We start from the raw sequence: 27,240 nt of genomic DNA on the forward strand, positions 1-27,240 counted from the left end.
GATGTAGATTGGAATCACCTGGGAAACCTTAAAAACCCAAGATATCTGGCCTCTACATCCAAAGGTTCTTATTTTATGGTCTGCAGTGAGGTCTGGATATTTGAATTTTAAAAAGCTCCCAAGTGTTTCTAATGTGTCGCCAAGATTGAGAACCCTGCTCTAGTGGGTTACCTTGTTTCTAGAAAATACCAGAGCTCATTTCTGGTGTGACTTCTGTTGCTCTTGGACAAACCCAGCAGCAGCAGATACAGTGAAATGAAGTGAGAACATTCAATAATTTAACCTCCTAATATTTATACCCATGTCAACTTCTTGAAAAGCAATTAAATCATATACCCAACAAAATTCATGTCCCTGTTCATTACCAGTGCAAATAATCATATTTTGGATCCCTTATTGGCTATCTGGTGTAAATAAAAGAACTTTATATAAAGTAAAATAGCTCACTTACAAAAGAGGAAAATTCCTAATTAAAAGGCTTTTCTGGCTATATTGTCTTTTGGGTTGTACTAGCTCTAATTAATTACTCCCAACAGGAGTAACATCTTTGTTAATAAGCAGGTTTTCTCAAAAACCCCAGTCCTCTTTTTTCACAGCATTTCTCTGTCCCTTAGAGTTTTTTAATCTTGGCACTATCGACATTTGGGTCAGATGATTCTTTGCTGCGGGCACTGTTCTGTACACTGTGGGATGTTTAGCAGCATCCCTGGCCTCAACCCACTAGAGGACAAAAGCACACACAGTCCCCAACCCCAAGTTGTGAGAACTAAAAATGCCTGCAGACATTGCTAAATGTCCCCTGGGGTGGGGAGAAAATAGACCCTGGTTGAGAATTACTGCCTTAGATCAAAGGAGGCTTCCATGTCACTGACTTTCACTTTGATCTTGACCTTCTCTGTGTGGGAGGCTCTCCACATTCATCTGATGTAAAATCAACAATGAGGCCCTTTTTGTGAGCACTGAATGTCACCTTAAAGAGTGTAGTTTTCACTACCTATTTAATCTCGATTTTATTACTCATAAGGACAAGAGTTTAGAAAAATTTACAGTTAACATTCCAAGACAAACTACAAATGCTGCTTCCTTCCTGAGAATCTCCCCTCTGTGAGAGCTGGAAGTAGTCTGTGCTCTCCCTTCCTAGGAACTGCCACAGCTCCAACTATAACTCTGTTATGGTTGTGAACATTCTCTACACTATATTAGAAAATTTTTGTACTTTTTTCTCTTATTGATCTGTAAAATTGTGTGAAAACAGGTTTCAAGCGGTTTTCATATCCTCACTGCCCCTTATCTAATGCAAAATTCTGTACAAAGCATGAATTAAAAAATATTTATTGAAGAAATGAATTCTAGGGTTATACAGTGGCTTAGAGTGAAAACTAAGAAGACAAGGGCCATTTCCTTATATCCACTCCTGTACGGAGCCAGGATCATTTATTTTCTAAATGGTTACACTTGATACTTCATCAGTCAGCTGGGAAATAATTTCAGCTTCACTTAAGCGTTTTGTCTCCAAATGAGTTTGTTACAAACAAGAATCGCATTGATAGAAGACAAATTAGTACTGATTAGACAAACTTATGTCTCTCTGGTGTAATGTCAGAGAAGCACCAGACATCTCTGTCATTCAGTTTGATCTTTTTATGAGTCCAGTTATGTTGAAATAACTATAGCTCAAGTCACCATGAAGAATCTTACACCAATTAAGAGCTAGATTGTAAAACGAGAAAGTGTAAGATATTTACCACCATAGTCTTTATACAATAGAATAGTAGTAGAGCTGAAGGCACAGGCTTGATTTTTAGGGACATAAAGCAATAAAATTGTATTATGAAAACTGTTGCTTGGGAAATCCAGTAGAACAGAAATATTTTAGCAATGCCAACTGTAAAGTACAATAGATAGAATGTAGTTGTTCATCTGTCATTTGGAAAAACCACTGTTCTGCCCTCAGGGATGCCACTTGTTGCTTCTAGATTCTTAGCTCTCTGTTTCCACAGTTACTCTGATATTTGGTAAGGAGGAAGAAGATGGGGTTCAACAGACTGTGATTGTCATCAGGCCCCTGGCCCAGGAGACATTGCATCTTCGTTTGCTTTTGTTCTTTCCAAAGCAACCCTGAGACAAGGAGTTACATGCAAGAGGTTTATTTGAGAGGCAATATGGGAAGTGTGGTGAGGAAATGGGGAAGTGGGACAGGGAAAGGAGGAAAGTCAATAAAGGGTGTGTGAATGATCAGTGGGTGACCACTGTTGGCAAATGGGGCTCAAGCCTCTGAAAGACTCAGACTTGGGTGGGTAAGGAAGCTGGGTATTTGGCCACTAACCTCTGGGTCTCATTGGTTGAGGGCCACTCCTGGAGCATTCACCTCCTGACACTTCTGGCCTGCCCTGAATGTGCATAGAGCATGCTATAGTGACCAACATATACTCTCAGAGTCACAGAAAACCATTGCTGTTTGTGGTAGGGAGGGTAATGGCTTCCAAAGATGTCCGTGTCCTAATCCCTAGAAACTGTGAATATGTTACTTTACAGGGCAAAGGGGGTTTGCAGATGTGATTAAGAATCCAGAGATGGGGGCGAGGGTCCTGGATTGTTCAGGTGGGCCCAATTTAATCACATGGCTCTTAAAAATGGAGAACCTTTCTCAGCTGTGGTCAGAGATAGACATGACTATAGAAGAGGTCAGAGAGATGCAATGTTGTAGCTTTGAAGATGGAGAAAGGGGACCATGAGCCAAGGAGTGTGGGTGGCATCTAGAATTTGGAAAAGTCAAGAGATCAGATTCTCCCCTAGAGCACTGTTATATAAATGAGACAAAGTTGGCCTCTGTGTATTGGCCCCTAGGTTGTTTATATCTTCTCTACTGGTTGAGACCTGTTAACTCAAAAGCCTGCCAGCACCAATCTCGAATTTTATACAGTTATCTTAAAAATAGCCCAAACAACCAGAATTTTATCCACGTAGAGCCTGACTGCTTTGCATATCCCATGAAAATATGCCTAGCATCTGCTGACCATTGATAAGCTAGAGCCTTGTGGTTATAAGGCTCCAAGCCACTGCTGCCCTTTGGAGCTCTCTGATCCAGAGACTCCCCACTGTGCTGCTGCACAGCATCACCTAGACAGGTGAGCCCCCTCTTATTCCTCTCTCCCCCTCTGGATGGCAGCCCCCAAGCCTCTGGATCATCTCATACTATAAGGGGCCTCCCTTTCATGCAACCCGGTCCAAACACCACCCAATAAAGTCTATTGTGCATTACTGCCCCCATGGTCATATCTTTTCCCTTCATGAGCCCATTAATACTTCAACCCCCCTAACAACCCTCCAGAAGCAATGCAGCCCTGCCAACACCTTGATTTTAGCCCAGTGTGACCTGTGTTGGACTTCTGGCCTCAAGATTTGTAGATAATAACTTTGTTTTATTCTAAGCCATTAAGTTTGTGGTGATTTGTTATAGCAATGATAAGAAGCATTTGTTACTGCAAACAATTCAAACCACAAAGCCATTTTTGTATTTACACTTGTTTAAGACCTTTGCTAAGGTCATAATATGTATTCCAGGCTTGAAAAGCTAATTCTAGCAAAATTACAAAAAGGCAAATTAACGTGTTTATAATGACCTGTGTCTCTAGGGAAGGGTTTTCAGGTAAGTGTAGACTAATTATACAATTAAGAGTGTTTAAATAGAAGTGCTGAAGCAGCATTTTCCTGATTTTTTTGTGCCTTATCCAACCTGACCCTTTCTATACAGAGTGATATTTCTACAATTCCAGTCTGATTGTAGCATCCCATCATCTTTAAAATCTTTTGGTGGCTCCCACTTCTTGAGCAATTGAAGTCTTCCTTCCTCTCAGGCCCCATGTCCCCAGCACTTTGTGAGACCCAACTCTTTACGACATAGTGAAAGCACCATGTTGTTTCTTGCATCTGAGCACTATGAAGTGGAGAAGGTGCTCTGTCCTCAGTCACCACTGAATCATGCACTTAAACCTTTTGCATAGCACACAACATTCTACATTGAAATCATTTGCGAGCCTGCCTAACCTAGCAGACAAAACACAAACAATACAAAAAGGAGACAAGTTGATAGAAGTTTTACTTCTCATTTAAAACTTGAACTCCCTTCAAAAAATCTGTAAAGCAAAATTCCCTTAGAAAATCTATGTGCAAAACTAGAACTTCAACTAAATTTGATAACTATGGAAATATAATCATTGAAGTTAAAAGCCTGAGGTAACTGTTTTATTGCAAATAAATAAGTAAATAAATGTGTTGCCTGCTGTATTTTATTGCTTGCATTTATTTCACTTATGTGTAAAATGTTCTTCTTTCATTCTCATCTTCTCTTTATATTATTTCCATTTTCGTATCTCCCCCGTCCTCCTTGGAGCATTACATGAGCTATACTTTTATCTTGTTCATTCATCCATCCTGTCTGGTAAAACCCTCATCTTGGATCCAGGGTTGGCTTCATGGGCATGCAACCTGTGCAGACATACAAAGTCTTGTGCTCAGAGGGGTCCTAGGCTTCGTTTAATGCTCTGCTCTTGCCATCTTGAAATTCTTGATAATTTTTGAACCAGAGGTCCCACATTTTTATTTCATTTTCTCCTGCCTGGATCAATTCTGGAAACCAACGTCTTATTCCAGGCTCAACTGAACCTCCATTTCTTCACTGAACCTGCTGCTGTTGAGGTTACCAATGTCCTCTGAGTTTATAAAATCCATGGCTGCTTCTTAGCTTTTACCTTATTTGAATTCTGCATCTTTAGACACTATGGACTTTCTTCCCAAATAACTTTCTTTTTCTGGCCCCTGAGTGATTATACACCCATGGTTTTCTTCTGACCTCTTTGAGTGTTCCTTCTCTGTCTCCCTCATAGGTTCCTTTCTCCCTGCCTGTCTCTGCCATCCTGATGCTCACAGGGCTTTGTCCTCAGCCCTCTTCCCTTCTCTGCCCCTTCCTGTCCCTTCTCAACCCTTTCCATCTCCTAATCTCTGTACACTCCTCCTGGATAATCTCACCCACTTCCATAGCTTTGACCTCCATCTATATCCTAATGACTCCCAACCTGTCTGTCCAACTCAGTCCTCTCTCCTGAGTGCTGGATGCCTCATGCACCTGTCCACCTCCACGTCTCAAATTTTAATTAATCCCACACTGAACTTAATACCTCCCCTCCCCCTGCCACCAACCCAATCTTCATCCTGTAATACTATAGTCCCCCTCTTGATAAAGGCATACTTCTAGAAGTCGTCTTAGACTTCTGCCTTTTTGTATTTCATATATTTAATTAGTACATGTCCTATTGATTTTGCTTTTTTATTTTTCTAAAAATCATTTAATTTCTTGCTACCTTTAAGGCCCTCATCATCCCTGGTTTTGATTACAATGAGAACCTTCTATTGTTCTCCTGCCTCCAGTTCTGCTCTGTTTGAAACATTCTCCAGAATGCTTCTCCAGAGCACTAGATTGATCTTTCCAGAATGCCAATCTGACTATGCCATCCTCCTATTTAAAAACTCTTAATGTCTCCCCATTGCCTTCAGGAGGAAGTCCAACCTTCTTAGCACAGTTCAGGGCCTTTCCTTGCCTGGCCCCTGCTCAGCTCTCCAGCCTCCTGTTTTGGTACTCATATCTGAAGGAGCCCAGGTATTGGTTTGGAGCATGTCTTAGTTGGCTTTTCCCAGAAGACTCTGAGACAGGGATATGAATACAAGTAGTTTATTTGGGAGGTGATCTCAGGAAGCACCAGTAGTGGAATGGGGAAGTGAGGCAAGGAAAGTAAAGACATCAATTCAGGGTGCATTGATAAACGGGTTTCACTGTGGGCAACTGGGGCTCGATCCTACTGGAAATCACAGGGAACTAGTATAAAACATGCCTCAGTGGGACAAGGAAATTAGGATATTTATCCCCAGCCCCCTGCTATTATTAGAGAGGGCTGTTCCTGGAATGTTAAGTCCTCAGTGTTTCTAGCCTGCTTCACAAAACCTGAGCATGCTGCTGGGACCTGAGGAAGACAAGCTCCCTCTCCCCACATCAAGGCAGAGTGGAGCTTGTAGTAGGAAGCCCATCAGAGTATATGGAAACATTGAGTGCCATGGGGATATGGGTGGGGCATCGACAATGTCTACCACAGGGCCCCTCCAGTGTGGTTTCATAGCACTCACATAGCCGCTATCATGATACGTGCCATATGTACACAGAAAAATGTGTCTTATTATTTTGTCTTTCCCTGGACTGTGGGCATCCCTAGGACAGAGTATATTAGACTTTGTGGATGGCTAATAGTAGGTGTGCAATGCATTTACCTTGAATATATGAATGAATGAATGAAGTGAAATAGTCTGAAGGGATGAGACTGAGGGTAGGGAAAAGAGAAAAATATGAAGAGTAGAAAATCAGAGAGACAGAAAAATATGATTCAGTAGGAAGGAAGGTAGTAAAGGAAATGGAGCCAATGGGAAATGGCCTGAGATGAAAGTAAGAATTAGGGAGACACTAAAAAGACAGGGATTTCATTTGCAAGGTTGCTTCTGCAAATTGCTTTGCATCTTGCCAAAGAGAATTCCATATTGCAAGCCCTAAGATAACAGTCTGTTATAATACCTAGCAAAATGGAACATGTGTAGAAGAAAATACCTTAAAAATACTTCAGGTCTCTCTGTCCCTGACAAGCACCAGTTCTATACTCTGGTGATATGGGGAATTACAAAGTGCCATGACATTTATTTATTCTTGATGGCTTTCACAATTAAGTTTAAATTCCTAATCCATGCAGGTCTGTTAAAGGCTCATCTAAACTCCTCAACCTTTAAGATAAAAAACAAACATGCCTTCTACCTCCCTGGGGAAGCAGTAGCAACCTTTTCAACATTGTGCTTGCTAAGGAAGGAGTTGTTGCCTTAATTAATGATCTATGAAATCGTCTTTAAACACCTTGTGCAAACATGTGGTGGGATATGGAAAATTGGTAAATTATAAAAGAGAACACACACCATTTCACTATATTCTTCTTGAAAGGCAAAGAAAATAAGAGCTATGATTATGGAGTTTCCTTTCCGAGGACAAGGAAAAGGGAGACCTGTATGGATTTTGTGTCTAAACATGTTTTTTTTACAAAGTCCCTTATTCTCTGTGAATCTTTCAATGGCTAATTTCCTGGCATGGAATCAAGCACTGGGCTTAATGTCTTTGATATGACTATGAACACATTAGTAGCAAAGGTATGAAGTATGAGTATAGCATTGCTATTACTGAAAGGCATTTTAGGGGTTTTCCAGACCATTACCTGTCACTTGGCACTTGTTAGAAAAGCAAAATCATGGGCTCTGTCCTGACCTACTGAATCAGAATTGCTCTAGGTCTCCAGGTGATTTTCATGTGCACCATAGTTTGAGAAGGACTGGTCTGGAGCAGGATGGTCAAGGTATGGTCTATACACCAGTGCCAGTCTATGGATTGTTTGTTGTGGTCTGCATCTGGACAAGTGTGCTTATTATGAGTTATTCTCAATTCCTGTGCTTACTGCTATTCTAAGTAGTGAGGTTTCTTATATGCACTCTCCCAGTTTTAGTGACAAACCGAATTTAAAAGTTTCCAATTGATTTATTCTAGAGTGGATGAAACCACTGTTCTCCTTGTTTAACACTGTCCCCTTGCCTTCCCTTTCTCTTTTACACTAAATATCTTTGTGTATACCTGTTGAACCACACATGTTCAAGTGTTAATCCTAAAAATAAGCTTTCATTATGACTCTTCACACCACTGATCATTTCCTAAATTGGTGTGATAAAGAACTTAATTTTTTCCTACCCACAAACAAGCCTTTCCATCTCACAGAATCTATATTAATTCAGAGTCTGAACCTAATATTTTCCAGATATGGGCCATGCCTTACTTCATGCATCATAGGTGTGTTTTCTTAGACTATGTGGTGCGTGGATCTTTACTTAATAAATAAAATTAGTCAGATGGAGCTTCCCTTCATACTCAATTGAGTATATATTTGGATAAATAAATCAAATTTCAAAGATAGGCTGCTGGATAGAATTTTCCTTTTTCTAACGTAAGGAAAAGAAAATCAGCCATCACCCAATGGGCTCCACTTTTGTATTAATCTTGCAGGAGTTCACTTTGAAGTCAGTGGAACTGAAAGGGCTCTCCTGATTTAATAAACAGATAATGTTTGCAGGGGAGGCACGATTTGCATATAAGAAACAAAACAATTTAGACTGCTGCATATTGAGAAGTATATCCTGACAATGTTCTAACCAGGGTTTCTCTACTGCAACACTATCGACATTATGGCTAGGCAATTCTTTCTTGCTGTTCTGTACGTTGTAGGAAGTTTGGCAGCATCCCTGGTTTCTGCCTACTAGAAGCCAGTAGCTCCACTCCCCTAGGTGGACTCCCTGATCTTCAGACATTGCCAAATGTCCCCTATGGGCAAAATTGTCCCAGGTTGAGGACCATTGCTCTAAGCCTTTGGAGAAGAAAAGATGAGACACCTTAAGCTGGATTCTCAAAGGTTGACCCTACTCTAATTATAGTTCAATGACTTCTTCATTTGCTTAGGTTTGTTTGTTTGATTAGACTTAGTGGTAGTGAAATCTGCATTCCAACAGGCTTCTTTGAAAGTCGGTTTACATTCTACTTGGGTTTGAAGGGTCTTAATGGGTTCTCTACATTCAAAGTTCCCATATACTTAAGACCTAATTTAGCCACAGCCAGTATCAATGAAAGATAAATGTAAGAGTTTATCTTCCTCCTAATTGTTTCCACTTCTCTCTTGTTTAGGCATTGCAGAGTGAAAGCACAAACTCATTATTTTATTCCTATGATTATAAAAAATAGCTGTATAGAGGCCACATCTTGCTGTGCAATCTAATTTCCCTTTGTGGAAGAAAGATTAAGAGGAGTAAAAATGGAGAAGGGCATGTAGTCAGGCTATTGCAGCTAGTCTAAGACACTTGACTAAACATAGAACTTACCACATGCCTGGGCCTGTTTCATGAGCTTTATCCATGGGAACTCATTTTATTTTCACCACAATCCTATAAGGTGAATATTATTGTTAATTAATCCCATTTTAAATATGAGGAAACTGAGGCACAAAGAGGTTTGGATTTTTTTAAAGTAACCTACCTACCAAAGTCACAGAAATGGTAAGCTGTAGAGCCTCTATTTGAACCTTGGCAGGTTAGCCCCTTCATTTTAGGAGGAGAAAACCACAACTCCAAATGCTCAAGCCATCTCACAGGATACCAACCTAAGACACAGTTAGTCTGAGACCATGATAAAGTGAGAAAAAAACAAGGCCACATCATAATTCTAAGCACAAACAAAACCAAGGTCACGTGCCACTTACAAAATACTGAACATCTTTCTCTCTTGGTTAAAATGACTGCTACTATTTTACCAATTACAGTTTTATTGGGTTCTATATTACAGTTGGGAGGAATAAGTTCTGGTGTTCTATTTCACAGTAGGGTGAATATAGTTAACAATAATTTATACTTCAAAATAGCTAGAAAAGAGGATTTTGAATGTTCTCATCACAAAGAAATGGTAAATGTTTGAAATGATAGATATGCTAATTACCCAGATTTGATCATTACACAATGTATACATATATCAAAACCTTATATTATACCACATAAACATGTACAACTATCATGTGCCAACTAAAAATAAAATAAAATATGACAAAAATAAATAAAAGGCAGCTTGTCATTAGGTGTCTTAAATGGTATAACCATGTTTTCAAGTAGCCACAATTTCTCTTTAGTAGCTGAAAATAAAGAAACCAGGGCTATCCGGGTAACTGGAAACATCTGAAATCAGGCATAATGACAGAAGTAAGGTGTGGTGCAACCCGATATAAAAAGAGGGAGAGATAAATGTAGGTGAGGCTTTAAATTTCTTGTAGGAAAGTTGTCATAACCTCATATGGTGTGCATTCTACTTATTGGAGCTGAGGAGATAACATAAAAATAGAGTTTTATCACATAGACCTGAGGCATCAGCTTCTAATAGACTGGGGTTGGTCAGTTCTGTAAGGGAAGATCTGGGTGATTGTTTCTTAGAAACTCTGCTCTGATAAAATTGACAGTGGCTGCTTTGTGAAAAGTGGGAAAGATAAAGCAAATACACCCAGTTGCAAATTGGCCCATCCTTGAAAGTGACCTCATTTCATAACGTGATTGTTCGGTAAACACTGGGCATTCTTCCCATGCACATAAATGTAATCTCAGGTGTTTTCTCAATAAATGCCTTCCTTGAATAAATCTTAATGCCATTGTCCTTTTTGGGAAATGATCTGCTCTTTGTTGTCTTTATACCTTCTAAAGAATCAACCTGTATTGTGTTCCAGAGGTCAGCTTTCCAGTGAGAAATTAAAAGAGATGATATTTTGCATTGGAAATATTGAACATTTAAAAATGATAATTAAAAAAATTTAACTCAGGCCACAACCAATTAGAGTCTGTGAAAATTAATTTAGTAGTTCATGACCAGCTGGGGCTGAAGTAGGGGAAGGCAAGTGAGACATCAGGTGCAAAATTTGAGGGGGCACCAAAAACTCCAGTACTCAAATGATATTTTAATGCAATATTTAAAAATATCATTATTAATGAAAAAAAATCTATGGTGAACAAAATATCAAAATTTTAAATAAAAACAAGATCCGATTCTGTATTTGTATGACTCACCTAACTTGCCTCACCCTAAACCTGCTCCTGACAATCAGAATTAAAATAAAACAAAATAGAAAAGATTAGAGTGTATTAGAAATATTTGTTTCAAATGTGTGTGTGGTATTGGATCATAATATAAGATGTAAATTGTAAATTCTCAGCATCAGGGTGCACAATGATTAAGGTTGGGGACTCGGGGCCAAACTGCCTGTTTGTGTGGCTTTGGGCATTTTACTTAACCTCTCTTTGCTTTAGTTTCCTCATTCGTAAAATGAGATAAGAATACCACCTTCATTATTGTTAGGATACCCACTTAATTTATCCAGACAAGGATAATTTTGATAGTGGAAAGTGCCACTAACAGGCATTACAACTCTATAACGTTCATTATTGCAAAATTAAAAAAAAGTATTATCAAACAATAAAACAGATAAAATAGATAGATATCATACAAAACATGACAAAACCACTCAATCATCAGCAGTCAGATGCTCAACAGTAAGACCACTCAGCCTCTATATCTTGTTTGTTTCATGTTCATGGAACCTATGATTTTTCCATGTTTTCCACCCATCCTGCCAAGTGGTGGCCTGGTGGCTTCATGGATTTTGCATTCCATACCGTGGACGAAGGCTGGTATCCCATGTGGCCAGTAGGGGGAGCAGTGACTCATCACTGCCAGAGACCAAAAGAATGAATCATCTGTTCCCAATCTCTGGTGACTGGGTGCACTTCATTTTATTACCAAGCTCCCTGCAAGCTATCCTGGAAAGGGAGTGTTAGTTATGACACTGCATCTAGAAAATGTCAAGAAAAGAGGCCCAGATAGTGATGTTTATTTTTTTAGATTTTGGCCAGGTGTGGCGGCTCATGACTATAATCCTAGCACTCTGGGAGGCCAAGGCAGGAGGATCGCTTGAGGTCAGGAGTTTGAGACCAGCCTAAACAAGAGTGAGACCCCATCTATACAAAAATATAAATAAACAAATAAAATTTAAAAAAATAAAAAAAGTAGCCAGATATGGTAGTGCACGCCTGTAGTCCCAGCTACTCAGGAGGCCGAGGCAGGAGGATTGCCTGAGCCCAGGAGTTTGCAGTTGCAACAAGCTATGATGATGCCATTGTACTCTAGCTAGGGCGACAGAGCGAGATCCTGTCTCAAAAAAAAAAAAATATATATATATATATTTAGATTTCACCACATGTTAAAGTGAGAACTTGTTCACTGCACATGCATACTCCTGTTGTATTTTACAGAAAACATACCAGTGGTTGGGTTGTTGAATGATTTAAACCATCCACTGACTAATAGATAGTTGTAGCATTAACTCTGTACTGTTCATGCGCTAAATACTATCGCAATGTAATAATATTTCCTGGGTGGCACAAGTGACCCTAAAGTTGTCCCACTGTGTGCTGAACTTCTGTGGATGAAGTTGAAGAAATGGTTAAAACCAACAAGGAGGCAGGGAGGAGAAAACTGAGAGAGGCTCAATATTAAAAGGTAATGTACAGTAAAGAAGATATTTGTTTGTTTTCTTTAGGGTGTGGCAGAACAAAATGTTCTTGAGAGGTAGCAACAAATAAGAGACAGGACAGCTCTCAGGATATTTCTCTCTTACAGCCCAGAGTATATGCAGGGACCTATTGGTAGATGCAGTCAGGACTCGGCTCATACACATATAAACTCCTCAATGTAAGCAATGTCTAACTCACAATAAATGTTCAGCTTTACATCTAGATATTTGGAAGCATTAATATTGATGGTAAACATTTTTATTTTCGCTCCAACAGAGTAGCACATAACTATGACTTAAAAATCTCTCTACTGTACATAAAATTTTAACTTCAGTTCTCTAGCAATATTATTACAGGTGGTAACATTCTCCATGTCAAAAAGCATGTTTCTCTCCCAGAGTTTGAAAAGGAAAACAGAAGCAAGCCATCTGGTATTCTATGAGACTGGGTTATAAAATAGAGCAGTGCATTGCAAACATGTCTACATACTGGAAGTGCCTGGGGAGCGCAGAAATACTGAAGCCTATGCTTCATCCCAAGATTGGGACTTCACTGGTATGAGGTGTGGCCAAGACTTGGGAGTTTTGAAAAATTCCCAGATGATTCTAATGTGTAGGCAAGTTTGGCAACCACAGAACTGGATATCTCGAGCTATGTAGTTCAAACCTCAAGCCTCTGGACAGTGTAAAGCTTAGGTTTATGCATTAAAGTTTAAACCAAGAAAATGAGATCTATCTGACTGGATTAATCAAGTTGCAGTCTATATGGGTAAGGCATCATTTACATAAAGTCAGAGCAACTGATGAAAAAAAAAGTTAAATCAGTTGTGTGCACACTCAGACTCACACACAAATTATCAGTATTCAAAATAACCAGGATTTTAAAGTAACTTTGTTAAATTGAGTATATATCTCCAATTAGGGCTGCCAGGTAAAATGCAGAGAATTCAGTTAAATTTGAATTTTGGGTAAACAATTTTTAGTATGTCTCCAATATTGCATGGGACACACACTAAAAATTATTTGTTGTTTATCTGAAATTAAATTTAACTGCATGCCTTGTATTTTTGTTTGCTAAATCTGACAATTCTGCCTCAATTTTAAAGGACTAACCTGAGCAGTAGTAATTCAATGTACTAGGACAAATCAGGACAAAAATTACCCTTAGCTTCTTGCTCATTGTGTGTGCTTCTGTTTTCTCAATTACATTGCCTAGTTAACCACCTCAAGCTCTCAAGCTCTACATGACTTTGTCTTCACTGAGGGCCAACTGTACCTTATTCTGCCTCTTCTGTCTTCTCCGGAGGCGCAGGAACTCCTTATGTTGCCTGGAGACAAAGTTCACTGCTGCGTATTCCAGTAAGGCAGCAAACACAAACAGAAGGCACACTGCCATCCAGATGTCAATCGCTTTCACGTAGGATACCTGAGAGAGAGAGAGAGAGAGAGAGAGAGAGAGAGAGAGAGAGAGAGAGAGACCATGAAAGCTTGCCTGGAAACCAGATGCTTAATGGTGTGAGCAGTAAAGTAACACGATTTCCTTGCTCAAGGATTTTCTACCCCTTTCTTAATAAAGTGCTTAAGCAATGCATGGATTTTACTTTGAAGATTCTGAGTAGAGCGTTGAAAGTACCACACCCACCCTTGTTCCATCTCTCTCACTATAGCCCACCTGCTCAAGTAGCTTTATTCCTGAGGCTGGCTCCAAAAATGACTTCAAGAATTCCCTTAAGACGAGTAGATTTTAAATATTCTCAACACAAAAAAATGAGTGTGTGAGATAATACATATGTTAAATTGCTTGATTTAGCCATTCTGTAATGTATACATATATCAAAACATCATGTTGTACACCATAAATATATACAATTTTTACTTGTCAATTTAAAAAATCTAAAAAAAAATCCCTTAATGAAAAAAAAAGAGAAATAAAAGCAAAACTTTGAGACAAAATAGATTGGACACTATTATTAAAACTGCTCACTTCCTTCTATTTTTCCTATCATTTAAAAATCAATATAATTAAGATAATTGTGAAACTTGGATGAGAAATAAACTATGTATGGCCTTACGCCCTTCAAAAGCCAATTTATAATTTCCTTCAACTTATTGATTCTAACTGACATGGAAACACAGTTCTAAATAGTTTTATACCCTCATAATTTAAGGGTATTCAACCAAAGTAAAATATTAGGGCTCTATCCTTGAGAAGGCATCTGGTTAAAAAGGAAATTTTATAACCCTTCAGTGTTTGGTCAAAGTGTAAAGGGGGAAAGTAACCGGATAAAGTTGCAAAACATTAGATCCCATACTACAAAGAGCACTTATCAAATGGCCATCTGAATGTGTACTATCCACTTCTAATTTTTAAATAGGGTTTCCTATTTTTTGATAGCTGTTACCGAGTGCATGCCAGCCAGTATTTTAAGCATTTTACATGTATTAATTTTTTTATCCTTACAACAACTGTATTATCCCCATTTTATGATGAGGAAACTGGGGTACAGAGGGGTAAAATAAGGTCACAAAAGTTGTAAGTGACAGTCCAGGCATGGTGGCTCATGCCTGTAATCCTAGCATTTTGGGAGGTGAAGGCAGGAGGATTGCTTGAGGCCAGGAATTCGAGACCAGCCTGGGCAATAGCAAGACCTCAATTGTACAAAAAAAAAAGAAAATTAATACGTGACAGAACCAAGATTGGAATTGGAACTCAGTTTGACTAGTGGATTTTCTTTCTAAACACACACAAACATACTACTAGAATCATACAATTTGTATCTTGTATTTCTTTTTGACCTTTATAGTGAGTATTTCCCATGTTATTTAACTTTCTTATAGGTCATAATTTCCAATGCTTGCATAATGATCTGTACCATGATTAATCATTCCACATTATAGAACATTTAGGTTATTGTCTATCTTATTTTTGTGACTATAAATTTTGCTATGAACACTCTTCCCCAAAAATATTTGACTGTATCTCTGATTATTTGTTAGATAAATTTTTAGATGAGTTACAGGAGTAAACGATATGAAAATAGGCTCTTGACTTAGAAAATTAGCAGCAGCACAGAGGACATAAAAGCAGAGACTCTAGAGCAAGATGCTCCCAGTAAGAAATACTGCTCTACCACTGACTACCTCTATAACTTTATTAAGTTCTTTAACTTCTCTCTGTCTCCATTCCTTATCAGTAAAGTAGAAACAATAATAGTACCTACTTCATAGAATTGTTATGTGGATAAAATCACTCAATATATGTCAAGAGCTTAGAATAGTGTCAAACACAGAATAAGCACTATGTAAATGTTTATAATTATTTGCCCATATAAGGGTGTGATTTTGTTAATGTAGAAATTTTGGAAGAGACAAAAATTAACACAGAAAATAAAAATCATCCACAATCCTAATATGTTTTAATTATTATTTTTAAGATCACTACCTGCTTTACAGTATTTGTCTAAGACAATCTGAACTACTTGTGTTAGTTCCACATATGTTGTAGCAAAATGATCCAGCACTTTGTTATCTCCAGCCCTTTGAATATATCACTCTTTCTACCTAGGATGCTCATTCCCATTCTTTCTAAGGGATTCCTCAGAATCCTTCAGGACTTGGCTCAGATATCAATTCTCCTGGGAAGCCTCCCTAACCTTCCCCCTTTCTCCCTGGGTTAGCGGCCACTTTTCTTTGCGCCCTTGTCACTCGCTATTGAACCTGTCTGTTCTTTCCTAGCCCACCAGCTTCCCTGAACCTACCCTTAGACTGTAATCTTGCGTTTTTGTTGGCTTTTTCTTTGTTTGTTTTGAGGATAGGCCCTGTGCAGTATTACTTTTTGTTACACCAGCACAGGACCTGACAAATAGTGGGTAGGCATTAGTTATGTGGGATGGATAGATGGATGGATGGATAATGGATGGTGGATGGATGAATGATGGACAGATGGATCAATAGTTGAATGACTGAATGATTAAATGAAAAAAAGAAGGAAGGAAGGAAGGAAATATCTAGCTATCTTTGCATCTTTGTGCTTTGATTTCAATAATTCTAAACTATACACTATTACCCACAATTGCATAATTATTTGATACTTCTAAGAGTGGACTATTAGTGAGTTTTTATTTTCTCAGCACGCTTAACATTCCTGGAATGTTTCTTTCCTTAATAAACAATGATTTGTCTTGCATTTGTTCTTCTGGAGCAATCCTGCTCTCCTGTAATACCGATCACAGCATTTCCAGTTATATATTATTCAGATGGCCTGTAAATGTTTTAAGACCAATAATGGGAGGAATTTGTCAATGCCTGAGATATGTCCATACCAAGAGCTAAGTCCAGTGGAGCTGACCATCATTCCTCTTCTTCATGTGTTTACAGTGTTCAATAACTTGTATACCTTTTTCCCATCTCCTTCTGGCTACCAGCAGGCCAAGCACCTATTTGGCTTCTTTCATAGCTGCTCATAAGTGAATCCTTTCAGTCTCTTAATCATTTTGGTTGGTCTCTGAGTTTCCTCCAAATCACGAACATCTTCCCAGCATTGAAGTGCCAGTATTAAATGCATTATTCACATGGATTTAGAAGGTGTTGTGAGACATCTATTACATATGATGTGATGTCCCTTGGTGCTGGTCTCTCAGGATTGAAATGCCTTTTTGTTGCTTTTACCCAGCTCTGATGTCAGATTCTCTCCCTTTGGCTGCTAATCCTTAGATGTTTTTAGCTCTCATCTTCCCCTGTCACATTCTTTTTATGATTCTTGGGCTTACATGATCCCTTCCTGAACTACTTTACTACAAACTTGCAAGATAGTTTTCAAAGGTAATTAAGCTCTCAAAATGCTGTTATGATTCACTGAGTTGATATCTTTTCAGGCACATTTAATTCAGAATAACAAAAACAAACATTGAGGACCCACTACATGGAAGGCACTGTACTAGGTGCTGGTGAGAGGTGGGGGCAAAAGATACAAGAATGACTAAGAAACATATCAATCCTTCCCAGGACTTCCCAAGTTACATTTAAGGGGACCCCATTCACACTATACTTCAGAAAATGTCATTCACTTAGATCAGGGAGCAGCAAATATGTTCCATGGATCAAACTCCACCCACCACATATTTTATAAATAAAGTTTTATTGGAACTCAGCCATAGTCATTCGTTTACATATTGTATATGGCTACTTTTGCACTAAAATGGCATAGCTGAGTAGTTGTGGCAGAAGCCAAATGGCCTACAAAGCCTAAAATACCATATGACCCTTTGCAGAAAACATTTGCCAGCCCCTGACAGAGACCCTAGTGTTGTCTGGTTTGTCCTGGGGTTGTACATGTCAGTGGCCCTGCTTCAACACTTAAGAAACCCACAGTCTATTGAGGGAGACAGTCACAGGGATATGTAACTGATACAAGGTGGTTGGTTCCACATGCTGAAGTAGAGGAAGGACCAAAATTCTGGTGGAATATGGGGAAGTTGATGTTGACAGGGAAAAATCAGTAAAGGCTTTATTCCTGGATGGTGTGGCATTTGATTTAAGGCTTGAGGAAAGCCAGGACTTTGATGGGTGGAAGAAACTGTAAAAGCAAAGCCATGAAGGTGGGAGAGAGTACAGTGGGCTTACAGATAATGAGCAACCCCCTGCGAATGGGATATGCTGGGTCCTGGGAGGTGCATGGTGAGGGGTGGACAGGTAGGCTGGGCAAGCAAAGAAGGCATTGAAACCCAGGCAGATAGATATGGGATTTCAAACTGCTCATAAAGATAAGCTAATGATGGTTTTGAGGTGAGGTATAGGTGTGTAAGTCCTTTTCTAATTATCACAATGTTATTTGTCTCCAAAAGCAACAGTGAGCAATAGCAGACATTTTCCCTCCTCAGGAAAGTCTACCTCCCTTCCTCTTGGCACTTTCAACTCTACACAGGGCTGGTTCTCTTCCAGGTTCTCTAAAAACATCTCTGAATCCTTTGTGGTACCTCTTATTCCACTTATTACTTGTATTCCTTATCCTTTTTCCTCTTCAATTTTCACTCTATCTTCATATCCCCAATGACTTCATCCACTATAGCTTTCTTCATATTCCTGCGTGTGTATAGGAGGGATGATTGTGTGTGTGTGTGTGTGTGTGTGTGTGTGTGTGTGTGTGTGTATGGTCCTATAGCAGAGACTGGCCAAGTTCTTATGAATCCCATTTCCTCTACCAGTAGACTAGATTTTCCAGTTTAGGTGGATCTCTAGTAGAATGTGGGCAGAAGTTATATATGCCACTTTAGGTCCTCTAAAGTATCCTATGAGGCCCTTAGGACTTAACCCTTCTGCAGCCACCTTGGATGCTACCTGTTTAAGATGGCAGTGCTATAAGATGGAAGAAGCTTGGATCCCTAAAAGACCTAGGCCCACCCACCCCACAGTGGAGAGATAAAAAAAAAAGCAAGAGATAAAAAAAAAAAAACTTTTATTGTTATTAAGCCATAGAGATTTCAGGGTTTTGTGTTCCCAAAGCTCCCAAATCCATCCCTCAGCCCTGACCTCTCACCATTATTCTTATGCTAATTTTAAATAGCACAATTAATATTTATAAAATCAAACTCATTAAATGCCACCTCCTTCCCATTAATCTCATTCAAATCTTTCTTCTCACTAGCAACCCTGCTTTCATCACTGTTTTCTTTCCTTACCTTCATCTCTAATATTCAATCTGTTTCACATACTCAATATTTCTTTCTGTAAGGCACCCTTGGGTTTACTCTTTACTCTCCATTCCAAAGAAGTCACTACAACCCTGAACATCAACACTTATGCCTGGTTATTACAACAACTTCTTGACTGGTTCCCCTGCATTCAGTTCCTCCCCACAGCAGCTAGTCCTTTGGCTTCTGTGAAATTAAATTTAAAACACCAATTTCATTTTGAAATACATCTGCTTAGGAACTATTGTGGCTGCCTATTGCAGGTTCTGGTATTCAAGATCCCACACAACATGTGTCCACCCTAGTTAGTCAATCTTATTGTACTCTTTCCTAACACAAACTTTGTATTCTGTTTAAAAAGTTCTGTTTACCCCTGAGGAAGCCAAGTCCATCACCCACTGATGACTCTTGTATATACCAGTGGTTCCCCAACAGGGGTGATTTTGCACTCCAGGGGACATTTTGCAATGTCTGGAGATATTTTTGGTTGTCACAACCAGAGAATGGTGTTATTGTCATCTAGTAGGTTGATGTCATGTATGCTGCTAAACATCCTATAATGCATAGGACAGCCCCCCCAAACAAAGACTTATCCAGTCAAAATGCCGATAAATCTGACGTTGAAAAACCCTGAGACAGAGACAGGAAAAAAATCCTCAAACTCAGGTAACTATGTCTAGTCCAGTGGTTCTTTTTTTTTTTTTTTTTGAGGCAGAGTCTCACTCTGTTGCCCGGGCTAGAGTGCCATGCCATCAGCCTAGCTCACAGCAACCTCAAACTCCTGGACTCAAGCAATCCTTCTGCCTCAGCCTCCCGAGTAGCTGGGACTACAGGCATGCGCCACCATGCCTGGCTAATTTTTTCTATATATATTTTTAGTTGTCCATATAATTTCTTTCTGTTTTTTTAGTAGAGACGAGGGTCTTGCTCTTGCTCAGGCTGGTCTTGAACTTCTGAGCTCAAACAATCCTCCTGCCTCAGCCTCCCAGAGTGCTAGGATTACAGGCGTGAGCCACGATGCCCGGCCCTAGTCCAGTGGTTCTTAACCAGTGATGATGTTGCTCCCAAGGATATTTGGCAATGTCTGAAGATGTTTTTGGTTGTCTCATCTGGGAAGTGGAGAATTACTACTGGTTTCTAATAGGTAGAAGCCAGGGATGCTGCCAAATACCTAACAATGCAAATGACAGCCCTCCATGACAAACAGTTATCCAGCCCCCAATGTTAATAGTGTCATAAGGTCAAGAAACCCTGGTCTACGCTCTTCTCCCAGCATAGAAATTGTTTCCACATTTTCTTTACCTATTCATTTCCAGATAATTCTTCTAGAAGTAGTCCAAATTCCATCTCCAAGGTGATACTTTCTCTGTCTATTCTAGCCCACAGTGGTCTCAGAATTTGTAATGCACTTAGAATCATCTAGTTTAGTGTTCACTTCATGCGTACATGCGTTATCCACCCAACTAAAGTATAGGATACTTGGGGGGATAAAGACCCAGTGATATCTTTTGTATCTATGCCACTGAGAACAAGTCTTTGTGCATATATTAAGTGCCTCATAAGTTTCTGTTAATTGTCAAATTATCCAAATGGCATATAACTTTCAAGTCCTTTCATAGTCACTGCTTTATATGAAGGTTCAGATACCAAAAAACAAAAACTAAAAGGATGTCTTTTAGAGATGATAGCTGTTGATATCCAGATTACTCTGAATTTGTTTTCAGTAAGGGAAAGGAAAGTGCTTATTATTTTTGTGACTTTACAACTTTTGTAATTTACAAACATATTTGGTGGAAAAGTAGAGCAAGTCAAGTGGTTTAGGTTTTTGTGGTGCTAGATAAGCATTTATCTGTTGTTTAAACAGGTTAGACTGGGAAATTTGGTTAATTGCACGGTTGTTTTAGCATCATGTTGACATTCCTTAGAGCTATTTCCCTCAATGTACTTTATAATAGTGTCTTGGCATTTTTTTAAAAAAACTTTGGCAACTTTTCTTGAGTTGATTGTTTAATTCATTATATCCTAGTTTCAAAATGGAAAATTAAGTCATGAATTTGGTTAGCCCCACAATTTGTTTTGTCTATGTTTAGGTGCTATACTGTTTCCTGTGTCATGAAGTCAGTTGTTCATGGGTTGGGCAATTTTCTACCTGATGTTTGTCCCCAGGACAGAAGAATGAGTCATCATTGTACAAGGATTATCTGAATGTTCTTAAAGCTTGGATGCCTTCTCCATTCCTCATGGGCAAGGCACTCTCATGTGACAATGTGCCAACTAAAGTATATTCACATTCCTAGCCCCTAGGCTGAACCCAGAGAGCTGTGACATACCTCCAGCAGCCAGTTGAGGAGGATTCCTAATGAACATGTGCAGACAGAAGTTCACTATTGTAGAGAAAAATCACAAATGACTATGATCAAGTATTGTTTTCTAATAGAAAAGAGACAAAATGGAATTCACAGGGTAATCTCAAAATATTTATATATTTTTCTTTCTTCAAATGGAATGATCTCTTACACCCACCTGCTTGAGTCAGTGTTTAATTATTCTTAAACTATGCCTGCTAAAGCAGAATAGAAGCTTTTCTCCTCTATATAGTACAGTTTCATTTTATCTAATTTAGAAGTGAAAAATTTTTAATTAACCTTGATTAATGCAGTTGTTGAAATGAGGGATACCTGTTGGACATAGTCTGAGATATGCTTCCATTACTTGAAATAGAAGGCTTTGGTAGCTCCAATCAACTTGTCTTTTATTGAGTTTTATGAAGAATATCACTACCCTCTCCATCTGCATTTTTTGGGGGGAAATAAGTTTATTAAATGCATGTCTAAATCTTATACAGCTAGTAGTAAATAAAGGTGGAAACAAGAATTCTGTCTTTTCTTTTCTATTTTGTCTCTTACCTACACTCAGTCACTGTATCATGATAAAAACAATATAGACACCCAAAATAATCCTGGTGCCAAAGATTCATGGTTTTGTACAATCTCACATTTATAGTTTCACTGCCAAGTTGCCATTTTTATTGCCCAATTAAAGAGCTTGCACCTGCTCTTTAATGATGGGAAAATCAGATTTCTTTGGCAGAGACGGATTGTGGCAGCACTGACTACCTCATCCCAGCTTATCCCAGTGTCACCACCCCACCCCATTTTCTTTTCATGTCTGATATTCTTGTTGGGATCTGGGCAGAGTAGTTGAGTGAACACAACTCTTGTGAAGGTGCTGTTTACAGAAATAGCCATTGGGTGGCAGTGCCTCCAAGCCTGGTATCTGTAGGAACCAACCAGTTACAAATGAACCTGATCAACCTTTGAAGACCAATTAGTTTGTTGGGTCTTCGGTGGTGCACAGGCCTAATTAGCTGATATTATTTCTAAAAATGAATAAGGTTCTGTACATTATAGTGGTCAAAAAACTGTTCAAAGTAGCTTGCCAAAGCTCATTATCCATGTGAGTTTTGTGGGTGGGGAGGTATGAGAAGAGTAGAACTGCCAGCCCCAGAATACACAAGGAACTGGTGATATGCATTGTTAGAGGCACCATAGGGACATATGCAGAAAGGCACCCTCAAGTCTCAGCCTCCTGCAAATGTAGGCATCTGAGGGATTCAAGATGGGAGGGGGTGGCATCTAGAGGAAGAGGAGGAAGCAGGACTAGAGTGTATCTTCTTTTCTGTGCTTGTATCTGCCACATTTCATTACATTTTCAGCTGATGGACAGGAATACTGATTCCTGCCATAGTCTACTTCCTGTGACTATGCCTTCAGTGACAAAACAACTGATGTATATTTCTTCTCTAATGAGGACAGGGATGAGGAAAGAGTGGGGGTCCGGAGCAGATTGCCCACTAATGGAAAAATGACCCCAATGAAGAAAAGAGACAATCCTAATATTGGAAAGACAACCATGGGTTTTTGGAGATGATGCTCCACTTAAGAGATGTTTGTGTAGTCAGTGTATGCATGCATGTGTGTGTGTGTGTGTTTGTGTTAGAGGGAGAGGGAGGGAGGGAAAGAGAGAGAGAGAGAGAGTGAGCACAATAGAGAAAGAGAGAGAGAAACCAGGGATATCATTAAGATGGGTAATAAAGGGAGAAAATGAACAAATGAATACCCTTGAAGCCAGGCAAACTTGGATTTGAAGCCTAGCTGAATGACCAATGAATTTGGGGAAATTAACCTTTTAGAATCTTAGTTTTTTCATATTGAGGTAGGAGCCCAAGGATTCCGGCCCTAAGGGGTCATTGAAGTATTGAATAAAAGACTTTATGTAAATCTTAACACTCATTTGGCAGATTGTAGATGCTCAGTCACATTGGTTTGCAAGGGATGAGCTGCTGAAGACATTGCATAATTCAAAACTTGCATAATTCAAGGCAGTTTTCCCCAGAGGAATAAATGTAAAGTAGAATCGGTTGTATTTCATGTTCTATGCATGCATTAAGACTTTATTAGTATTTTTATATTGCCCTATTTTAAATTCACACAACCTAAGTTCACATAACCTCATTGTAGTGAGCAGTCCCATATATCACGGGGGCTGAGATACGCTGTTACAAAAACAAAACAGAACAAAACCACCACCATCAACAAAAAGCTTGCAACAGCACAACTGTATGAGTTATTTCCATTATAAGGATAAGAAAACTAAGTTTTCTTAATTTTACCAAGATCAGACAGCAAAAGAATGGTTGAGCTGTGATTCATATTTGATCTGGCTTGTCTCCACACTTTGTGCTTGTCTAGCTCACTGACCCCTGTGGAAACCTCCCTCTCTGGGGGTGTGAGTCAGGAGAATTACTCACAGACTGTGGTTTCACCCAATGACAACATCTTATATGGAAGGGAGGTGAGAAAGTACATGCAGTGGGATGGGCAAGTAAGAAACAGCAGCACTGCACACCTGCAGCCATGGAGATACTATGAATATAAATGTTCAAAGATAGCAGATAACTACAATCTTCTTCATTTGCTCTCGCAGTCAGCAATTAGTGATTCACCTCCTTGTATGCTGTTTCCATTTCTTTATTAACTCCCCACCCCCACCCCAGGTTCAAATTTTTTATTTGTGAGTAAGGAAGGAGAAAAAGGAAGTTTAATAACAACACTCCAGTCTTGTTCTTTGGATTAGGCTGAGTGAAAGGCCTTGGAATGGTGGGTAGGGTTTATAGTGATGGGTGGAAGAGCATGGAAAGGGCTCAGGGGTCTCCACCCCCTGGACTGGGCTTGTTGGCTTATGATTTCCAAGTTGGCTATGCCCCCTAGAGTGGAATGAGGAAGCCATATCAGGAAGGTGGCACTGGCCAAATCTTTCATCCCTGATCATTTCTGAAATTCAGAACCTTATCAGAGTGAGTGTGTGGGCCTGTGTTGAGTGAGTATGTACAGACACTGTCATTCTGTAGCAATCACAGACAATATATTCCTAACGCAAGCTGACTTCTGAGATAACCAGTAGGCAAGATATGTAGGGAGTGGATGAACCTGGGCTACAAAATAGAGGTAGTCTTAAGCCCAGTTCAACCTGCTGTGATGGAGAAGCCATTTCCCCCAAACATGTAGAATCTTGTAATAACTCCAGGTTACAAAGAAGCTTCTTCTGGTGCTAAGCTTTCCCATAATGCATCTGAACCCTTTGACCACTGAGATACTACATCCTGGGGATGAAAACAGGTATTCTTTTGGTAGAGGGCTGAAGAATATTTCACAGATGAGAGTATGGCATGAAATATTAATTTTAATTGAATGGCAGAGTCAGTGGTAGCTGAGAAGGTTTCCCACTCATCCTTTGGCCTGTGGCCTGATTTTGCACCAGCTCTGTACTTTAACATGAGCTTGCAGTGTAGGCCACAGGTCCATGAGGATGTCTCCATGGGAGCCAACTTGACAGAAACCTTCCCTTCTTGGCATGGGATTCTGGGCACTCAAGCCTAGTGTGTTCTAACCTAAATCTCTCGAAACTAATCAGCTACCTACTGTTTCATATCATCCAAAGTGAAACTGAAATAGAAAAATTTCAGGCCCCCATCATGCTCCAGGTTCCATGTAGGGAGGAGAAAACAAGAAAAGGAGCTACAGGTCAATCAGAAGTAGGGAATTAATGTGGTACAAAAGACTCTGGCTGGGCTGTTGATCTCACTTTTTGTAAGTGTAAATTATCAAAGACCATGTCTCTACTGTGTCCATTTCCTGTTGCTGAGCAGCATTTTGATGCAAGTCAATTACCATGTCTTTCTCCTTACCACAAAAACCAGAATCACAAATCACCCACTAATAATTAGATACTTATTTACAATACATACTAGCCTGCAGGAGTCTGTTAGTAATTAAAAAGAAATCCTACAGCCTCTTGAATAAAATGACAAAAATAGATGTGTGAGCTCTTCGAAGAAATAAAAAAGGCCATGTCATCAGGCAGCATTATTATTTTTCAATATGGAAGTGCACAGAATGCTTAAAAGATAAATTGTGAGTGCGAAAAGATTTTGGTTGGGCTCATTGAGCACATCAGTTTCTGCTATATCAGTTGCATATGTCTGCTTCAGAGAGTTTAGATCAATCTCAATTACTTGGTGGAAATCAATCCTGTAGGACTGTATAAACTAAAAGGAGGCAGCAGGGATGTGATGCACATAGCAGTGAGAAAATGCCAGGGATGTGAGTCTTGGCTTTGACACTGGCAGACTGCAAACTTAGCCACATCATTTCACCTTTCTGGGCCTCAGGTTCCTCCTTGGGGATATAAAAGGGTTGTACTGATCATTCCTAAGGGTTCTTCTAAGATTCTGTGACTCAAGGGAATGAAAAAGTGATGAGAGAGGAAACCAAGTCAATAGAGAAGTATGGGGTCCCAATTTCAGGGTAATAAGAGCTGTAAGTCCCAGCAGCAGCCTTCAGGGCCTCTACTCTGCCTTTTTACCACTTTCAATGTCATCTGATAGTGTGTATTCATTGAGCACCTCTATGTGCCAGGCAAGATTGGACTAAAATGGTGAATTCCTTGCTTAGAAACAAATGGTATTGATGAAAAAACAATTACATGTGTAATACTATGTGTGTAGCAGATACACTGAGTTTACCTGCAGATTCAATGGGCAATTCTCACATAAACTGTCAACAGCTCATCTCAAGCCCCTGAATCTGTTTTTCTGTCTAAGAGATTTCTCTGGCACTTTAGTAACTTTCTCAATATGCATGTGAGGAAGCCTAAGAGTTGTGAGGGGCAGCCTTCAGCCATGGAAGACAAGGAGTTGGTGGATAAAGACCCCAGATTTCTTGTTACTTGGTGGGGCAAATCTGAAGAGAATTATACACAGTTTTTAGAGGATGCTCAGCAGGATTGAACACTAGTTGTCCTCCATGGCAACCAATTTAAACAATACACTTATGTTTGGTCTTTCTTCTGTCCCTGTTTACACTCCACATTCTCTCTTGTCCTTCTTGTGACCGCCTCTCAAATAAATATCGGCACCCAAATATTTGTTATAGGGTCTGCAGTTTACTGAAACATACAACCCAAACCTCAAGTTAGATCAGGAAAGCCTGACACAAAAATGATGCCTGCCACATCATGTGCCATTTAGAACCAGGATGGCAAAGAAACCACACATACTCCTGAAAATTCTTTTCTTGTTGACAAAAGCACTACGTCTGGCTGGTTTGCATCACCAATAAGAATGGAGTATTGTCTTGGTTCAAAAACCAGTCTGAAGAAGGAAGTACCAAATCAATTTGAGATCTATATTACTCATATAATGTAATACTCATCACTTCCCTTTTTGCTCTGCACAGCTAGTTAAATTTCTGAAATTAGAATTGTACAACTCTAACAGAAACCATTGATATTATTTCCTATCTAATACTATGCAAGAATTATTCAGCATTTCCATGGGGTCAGGGAAATAATGAGAGCACCTTATTTGCAGAAATATTGTATAAGTAATCTGTCCCATGCTAAGTATGAAGCTCCTTAGGAAGACTGAGTCATGGTTATATTTTGAGTCTATAAGGCTGTAGATATTATGAAAGTACCGATTGCTCCTGTTGATAGGACATCAGTTAAAAATTTTAACATTACACTAAAAAAACAATGCAGAATTAGTTTTAATAGTGTGTGGAAAGCAGCCTTCTAAAATGGGACCCAAAGATTCCTGCCTCCTAGTATTCATGTCCTTGGATAATCTGCTCCCCTTGACTATGGGCTGGGCTAGTGACTTGCTTCCAACAAATACAACATGGCAAAATTTATGGCCTGTTACTTCATGATTATGAAAGACTGACTTTCTTCTTGCTTGCACTTTCTTTCTTGCTGGCATTCTCTTGCTG

General features: G+C 39.3%; 1 protein-coding gene across 2 annotated transcripts in view; it reads right to left on the minus strand.

The window, feature by feature from the left end:
* GLRA2 (glycine receptor alpha 2) overlaps window positions 1-27,240 on the minus strand; it is a 177,339-nt gene that overhangs the window by 24,269 nt on the left and 125,830 nt on the right. For both annotated transcript variants that reach the window (XM_045537961.1, XM_045537962.1), the window contains one exon: window positions 13,498-13,647. In XM_045537961.1, coding sequence (XP_045393917.1) covers window positions 13,498-13,647 — 150 coding nt within the window. The remainder of the gene's footprint in view (window positions 1-13,497; window positions 13,648-27,240) is intronic.

The sequence above is a fragment of the Lemur catta genome, chromosome X, assembly GCF_020740605.2.
Source record: "Lemur catta isolate mLemCat1 chromosome X, mLemCat1.pri, whole genome shotgun sequence".
Lineage (NCBI taxonomy): Eukaryota > Metazoa > Chordata > Mammalia > Primates > Lemuridae > Lemur > Lemur catta.